The sequence below is a fragment of the Acyrthosiphon pisum genome, unplaced genomic scaffold, assembly GCF_005508785.2.
Source record: "Acyrthosiphon pisum isolate AL4f unplaced genomic scaffold, pea_aphid_22Mar2018_4r6ur Scaffold_1516;HRSCAF=2005, whole genome shotgun sequence".
NCBI classification, from domain to species: Eukaryota; Metazoa; Arthropoda; class Insecta; order Hemiptera; family Aphididae; genus Acyrthosiphon; species Acyrthosiphon pisum.
In genome coordinates, this window is record NW_021763956.1 from 1 (window position 1) to 7,598 (window position 7,598).

Here is a 7,598-nt window from a genome sequence, read left to right on the forward strand (position 1 = left end):
GTTAAATTAATTTAGCATAAGTTAGTAATGTGGCCTTATAAGGCTTAAACAAATTACATAATTTATTTAAAGAGAAGTACGCAAAGTCTTCGATATTGTATAAATAGGCAATTCTAGGAACTTCTATTGAGTAGGTAGTTAATTGCTCACCATATACAATATATTATTGACTTATTTAACTTTATATGATTGTGCCACATAGTCATATTTAATACCAAAATCACGTCACATAATTAATTGCACCTATAATTATTGCATATTTCATAATAATTAATTTCTCACCGAGTATTGGGAACGTTCTTTAATCATTTTGGCCAATGCCTGAAACGCTTCTTCCACGTTGACGTCCATCTTACATGAGACTTCAAAAAACGGCATATCGTAGCATTCTGCTATCTATACATATAATAGGTAATAGTGTAATATAATATATTTTAAAAACGGGCATGTATATTATACATAATTTATTTTATTATGGTGTATGTACTGAATATTTATATTCAAATGTACTTAATCGTTGACGCAATTTACTCACTTTTTCTCCGTCTGCTTTATCCACGGCTCTCACTGTCTCGTTGTCGCATTTGTTACCAGCCAAAACTTTGATAACGTCCGGCGCAGCGTTCTAAATATGTTTATTACAATATTATTATATGTATAATATACCTAATCGTCACATTTAAAAATGCTTTCCTAGGTATATAATAATTAGACCATCGGTTCTCGTTCGCGATTAGGTACTATTCTACCATTAAAACGTGCATTGTTAAAACTCACTTCTTGAATGTTCTTCAACCAGTACGTCAAATGGTCGAATGAATCTAGATTCGTTACGTCATAAACGAGTAGTATACCCATTGCGCCCCGATAGTACGCCGTGGTCAGTGTCCGGAATCGTTCTTGTCCAGCGGTGTCCCTGTATATAATAATTTATTATTATCATCATAAAAGGTATGATAAAAGACGTTTGTATATTTATAGGTTCCCGACAAATAATTGAAGGTCATTAAACACCTTTACATTTCAGTTATATACATTGGCTACAATAATAAATAATAATCTAATAATAATATAAGTATATAAGTCAAATACCACTCACTCATTCATCGCTACATCTCAAAAACTACAAAACGAATATAGACTTGAAATTTGGAATAGTGGTCCCTCTAATGATCTACATGTGCAATGAATAAGGATTTTCTGATATTCAAATTTTAAAGAGGTGGTCAAACAGAGATCTTGAGATTCACGGACGAAATTGAAACTTTTGTTTTGTTTATAAATGGTTGCCATTAGGCGCAGATTGTAATAGGTTTTTTTTTATTAATTTATAAGGAATAGTATAAATCAGGATTATTTTTTTTTTGTATACAATTAGTTAAAATATTGGTTACTCGGGCCAATAAGGTACAAAGCATGCATCAAATTGTCGAGCTTATGGCCAAAAATAATGAAAATATATCTTAAAACAAAATTTATGTCGTATGTGTGTAGCTTTATATACTCAAAAGCTACACAATTGAATTTGACAAAAATCTCAGAGACTTTTTTAGAGATGTTAGAAAAGTTTAGAAAGTAAGTAGTTTAAACCACGTTAAAAAATATAACCAGTGCTAAATCCAATCCGTGACTTTCGGTTGCCCATCTAGGTCGAATTATTTCACAAAGCTAGGTACACTGACGCCGATTTGTCAGTGGGCTGAGGTAGATACATTAAAACTGAGATACATTCAAACCGAGATGGCGAGATACACCTATACAGCGTAGGTATATATACTATATTATAGGATTCGCCACAAAAAAACAACTGCACAGTGCACACGGGCGAAGCCAGGATATTCAGCTATAGTCTATATATATATAAAAATGAATGTGTGTGTGTGTCCATATTACCATGGCAACCAATTATATATTATTTTGAAATTTCCGAAGGAATGTTTTGTATATAAATGGTTGCCATGGTTATATGTAAAACATATTATTCATATAGAGTTGGCAATTTTAATGGGCAACGAAGTGAACGGGATCAGATATTTTTATACACATAGATAGATTATACCTCTGAGCAGAAGATAGGCTAATTTAAAAAGGGAGAGGACCAACCCCGGGATGTGCTCAAACAGGGATTTTCATATTTCATATGGACATTTTTGTTTATAAATGGTTGCCATGGATTTTGAAGCTATTATAATAATAATTATTGGTTTAAAATTGTTGTTATAGTAACCGTTATATTATAAAAAAAAACAAATTATTCATACATCGTTGGTATTTTTAATGGGAAACGAAGTGCACGGGATCAGATGTATTTATATATATATATATAGATTAGACCTCTTTTCAGAAGATAGGCTAATTTAAAAAGGGAGAGGACCAACCCTGGGAGGTGCTCAAACAGGCATTTTGAGATTTCCGATGGAAATTTTTGTTTATAAATGGTTGCCATGGATTTTGAAGCTATTATAATAATAATTATTGGTTGCCAGGAACGATAAGTGCACGGGATCAGCTAGTATTTTATAAGAATAACGACTCTTTTTTACTATTGAAAAAAAACAAAGATATTATTTACAATATTTGCATAGCACTTATTTTTTACAATAAGTAAATATGATAGTAAAAAACGTTTTATTTTTTTAATATTGTCATCAGCAGAAAAACTTAAAAATTTATCCATTTACAGAACATAATATAATTTTGTTTATGTTTTAATTTTTTGACTTGAAATTGTTTTGTGTATTATAATTATATCAGGCAATACATTGTATTTCCAGCAAGTGAATTTGACGTACTTTTATTAATTGTTCATACTTTAAAGTATGGAAATTAAGTTTGAGTGTGTTAATAATTTTTAATGAAATTTTACTAATATAATATAAGTAATGTAAAATTACTAACAATATATTTTTTAGCTTGTAGCTGAAGAATTATAAATTAACAGGCAATGTGAACATGATTAATTGATAAGTGATTCCGTATGTATATTCCTATGTAAATTTTTTTTTTAGAAATTAGATGGCCTATATAAATTATACTATTTTATCAATTTAATTTTTTTGGAAAACAAAAATTTAGCAACATATTTTATATTATTAGTTTTATTTGGTTTTTGAATTCAGAGTTATTATAAATTATCTTTCTACTAGAAATATATATGTCATAAAGCGTTGATGTAAACTTAACCATTAATAGAAGTCCTAGGATTCATTAAACGTTTACTTTGTACTTTCGTCAGATTTCTCTTCGAATATGGTGTGGTTGTTTGATTCCCTTTCATTGTGAATAATAAACTTCATATCGAAAGTGTTTAGAATAGATTTTAAGCATATATTTCTATCATTGTCAATATCCCTGTCATCCACCGCGATTATTAATAGACATTTCATAATTCATACATATCCAAACCGTCATAGGCGCAAATTTAGGAGGGGGCTAGGGGGGCTAAGCACCCCAAACTTATCCGTAACCCTCCCCCCCCCCCAAAAAAAACCTAGGACATATAATTGTAAAATGCTATATTGCAATGGTCTGCTTGCCATTAACATATTCAGCCCCTCCCCCCCCCAAGTCAAAAGTTGAAATTGTGCTTATGCAAACGGTTATATTCTCGCGACGAATCGAATCTGACGAATGGGGTACCATAACTCGCTTATAAATGATCTTGGGATGCTCCAGTTTTTCTCAGTATCTTTTAAAATTCCCTATTAACTCACGACCAAATTCCTTTCTCTATCCCCAGTCACACCACCTAGCATGGTCACAACCATCCCATGATCAGAACATATTATATACTCTCCGATACCAGATTTTTTTTATTTATATTATGTTATTATTATGTTATATTGTTAGATTTAGATTTAAATAGTATTTGCACTTTTTTATAACCGCCGTTTGGCATTTATATTGTAATAAAACAAAAATAAAAATTCAAAATGTTAATATTTAGTATTTACCTATCTTCTACTGAGTTAAACATTCTTATATCAGAACAACCATTTATTGACATTTTTATTTTCTCGAGCATACCTAATCAATAGGTTATATATAAGTATCCTGTTTCACAAGTAGTTAATTAGTCATATGTATTTAAATTCTTACTTAAGTCTAACTTATTAACTATACACGATAAAATTAATTATTTGTGTATTGAAATTCAGAAAAATAGTTTACTTTGGAGAATGAACTGTATTCTGTCATTCAATAAAGTAAAAGCATAAACAGATAACCAAAAATTAACAAAAATATTTATTTTTTTCTCAAAAATATTGTTATATAGGTAATGGCTTTCAAAAAGTTATACATTTTCGAATAAATAACGTGTTAAACCTAAAAAAATAACTCACTTTATCTACAACGATTTTATTACTATATCTTTGGCTGTGAATTATAAGTATTATTTCAAAACATGGGTAGGTACATAGAATTCGATGTGAATAAAACCTATTTGAACTTTTTTAGATACCGTTTTAACAACGGTAATAAATTTTATTGCACTGTCTTGTATATACATTATAATATTATATTATACACCATAAATCTTAAAAAAATAGAAATATCAGTCATTTTTAACATATTATAATTCATGTGTTATAATTTATATTTTGTAGAACATCGTTGAATTGTACTTACATAACTGTATTATTACATCTACTGAATTTTATTGGTTATATTTATAAACTTGTCCTTCGCCAGTAAACTTTGCTTTTTTTTTATTGATGTTGCATAAGACAGGGACGTCTTATTGTACTTATTATCTTACCATCGTATTATATATTATTATACATCGAATAGATACGCCAAAAATGTTTGTTTGAGTTTTATTGTGAAGGTTTTTTTTCAGAACAATAATAAAATTCATATCGGTACTATTTTATCAATGGTTATATATGGCAGATATTCCTATACATAAAACCTAATTGAATCGTTTTTTACGAAAATACTTATCCAATTTATATGTGAACATAGGTAGTGTCGGCTAGTCGGCTAGTGTCATCGAAAGATTAAAAAATATAAAAGAATAATAAATAACTACATACTATAAGTGTTTGTATTACCATCGACAAGTATTAGATAGTTATTTTTATTTATATATATTACTAATATTATTATATAAATTCAAATATAATTAAGTACATAATTAATATAGTACTTTACGAGTGACATTGATTTTTATTCATATAATATCATAATATTAATTGAAGCATGAAAACGGGCAATGTCAGAATTTGTAATTTCTCAATTACTAATAATTTAGTGAAAAATCCCTCATCCCAACAGCAACCGTGACCAAATTAAGTATTGAATTTATGTCATATTCTGTACACTTCATTATGACATCGAATGACCTAGCTATGCTTGAGGTATATATACACTCAGTTATATATTATTATTGGATATAAAATAAATATTACGTCGCGACTGTATCGCTAAAGTAATTTACATTTTAAATCAATCGATTAGTATTCAGTTTTAATTTGTTCAATCAAGGTGCTGTCTCGTATAAATGTATAATATATTAAAGATACAGCTGTAGCTTGTATATTTTAGTGGATTATTTTTGAATGCCTTGCGATAATACACTTTTGACGTTTCCATACTTTATGTAAACTGGATTCGTTTTAATATAGTGCAATATTCTTCGTGATGTGCGGTGAAATACATTTCGAATAAATATGAAAAATATTCGACAGCTCTTTCGATGGTCTTTACACTTGACATTAATGATTGATTTGAATGTTTTATAATATTACGCAATAATAAGATAGTATATATAGGTATGAATATTTTTTCCAAATAATAAGTGCCCATAAATGCAATCTATAATAATTCTTATATATAGGAATAAAAATACATTTGGCAGTAAACAACAACCGTAGTAGGTAAAACTGGTCATATTGGACATAATGTAATAATAAGTAGCTGGTATGTATAATGCTTATATAATTTATATGTGTAACCGCTTAGGTACTACCGTGGTTCCCGCCTCACAATGTGATATCACATGAAAAAAAAACGGTATATAATAAATAATAATATGTGTTAATGTGCATGGAAAAACGAATAACATAATAATTTGTTAAAAATGTTATAAAAAATATTATAATAATCGTATCATTATTATAATGCAATGCAATAATTGTTTGTTCGGTGTAAATTGTATATTTGCGTATACACAGTACAATATCCGCGTTTTAACACTTTTAACGTATATTTAATTCACTTATTATATAATAGGTTTATTATAAAATATAAATTATTTAAAACAACGCTAATGTGTTTTTTAGAAAAACATAATAATAATACACTGCGACCTGCAGAATTATTATAACATGGTGGATTATTTATTTAATTCGTTCAAAATGAAACGATTTAAACGAAAGATACTATGGACATTGGATTGCACATAGACTAAATGTAGGTACTATAAATGTTATCCGATGAAAACTATTCGAAATTCGAATATCTGTTACAATGCATACCTATGCCATATTGTATAAAAAAGTTGTATTTTAATTAAAACTATAAACACCGACACACGACATGGTCGATAGGTGTAGTCATAACATGTTGAAATGGGTGGATTGGATTTTAGAGCAGTTTCTTTGATTTTAAAAACTACTTTGAAAACCTATGGGTCATTATTGCGGTTATACTTTATTGTATTATCAATGGTATTACACCGAGTCGTACTGACATGGCACATATTAATAATATGTATATTATACTCGAATAATTCCGGAAAAATATTGTTATATCAATATCATGGTTAGGTTAGGTTAGGGAAGATTTAATTATCGACAATTATTGTACCTTACTATTCTAAAATCTAAATATATCGTGTCACTTTATGTATTATATTTTCACTAGCTGTTGACTTACCATATTTGTAACTTTACTGGTTTTTCGTCCAACTGAATTATCTTTTGTTTGTAATCGACTCCTGGAACCCAAAGCAAACGAAAATATTATTATTGTTGCCATCGCTATAAATTAAAATAAGTAGGTACCTACTAGGTAGGTATATCATTTCTTTATGAAATTCTCAAAGGTGCCTCAAAATTGTATGCGTTTAACGAGTCTTCGCATTAGGCTGTTAGCGTATATAATATATTTATGTAAATAAATGCTGTCGTGTAACGATGTTAGCGGGTACAATTTTACCCTTTTCATTCATTCGATTTGCATGACTACACATTGTAAAGGAACCAAATTACCGAGGGGAACCACACGATCTAATGATAATTGTACAAGAAACATGACGCACAAAAGTTTGTGACAAAAAAGAAAATAATCATCGCGTAAAATGTGTACGAACTGTACATTTCTGGCTGTTCTATTCACGTACGGGAACGCCTATATTGTATATTAGTATTCAATTTGGACTTTCGATAAAAAATTAAATTAATTTGATGTTTGAACACTATTTGAACGTATTTTCAGTCAAACTGGCGCAATTTTTCTGTTTGATTGCAATATTTATTTATTAAGAGTAATACCTACATCCCGTGAACGGCGAATGCATTTTATATTATTATAGTTATTATTACAATAATAATTTTCAACGAATAACTATCATTATCTGTTTTTCCGTCATACTG

At 28.9% G+C, this 7,598-nt stretch overlaps 1 protein-coding gene across 2 annotated transcripts in view; it reads right to left on the reverse strand.

Annotated features, from left to right (window-relative positions):
* Positions 1 to 255: 255 nt before the first annotated feature.
* LOC100572901 (ras-related protein Rab-8A) overlaps positions 256 to 7,598 on the reverse strand; it is a 10,377-nt gene continuing 3,034 nt past the window's right edge. Inside the window, exons 1-5 of one of the 2 annotated variants that reach the window (XM_016809162.2) lie at positions 7,012 to 7,146; positions 6,880 to 6,940; positions 778 to 916; positions 536 to 625; positions 256 to 396 (exon numbers count right to left, since the gene is read on the reverse strand). In XM_016809162.2, the coding sequence (XP_016664651.1) occupies positions 271 to 396; positions 536 to 625; positions 778 to 916; positions 6,880 to 6,940; positions 7,012 to 7,027 (432 nt within the window). In that variant the 5' untranslated portion in view covers positions 7,028 to 7,146 and the 3' untranslated portion in view covers positions 256 to 270. Of the gene's footprint in view, positions 397 to 535; positions 626 to 777; positions 917 to 6,879; positions 6,941 to 7,011; positions 7,147 to 7,598 lie in introns of those variants that run through there. The other variant, XM_003248453.4, reaches the window with a different exon arrangement.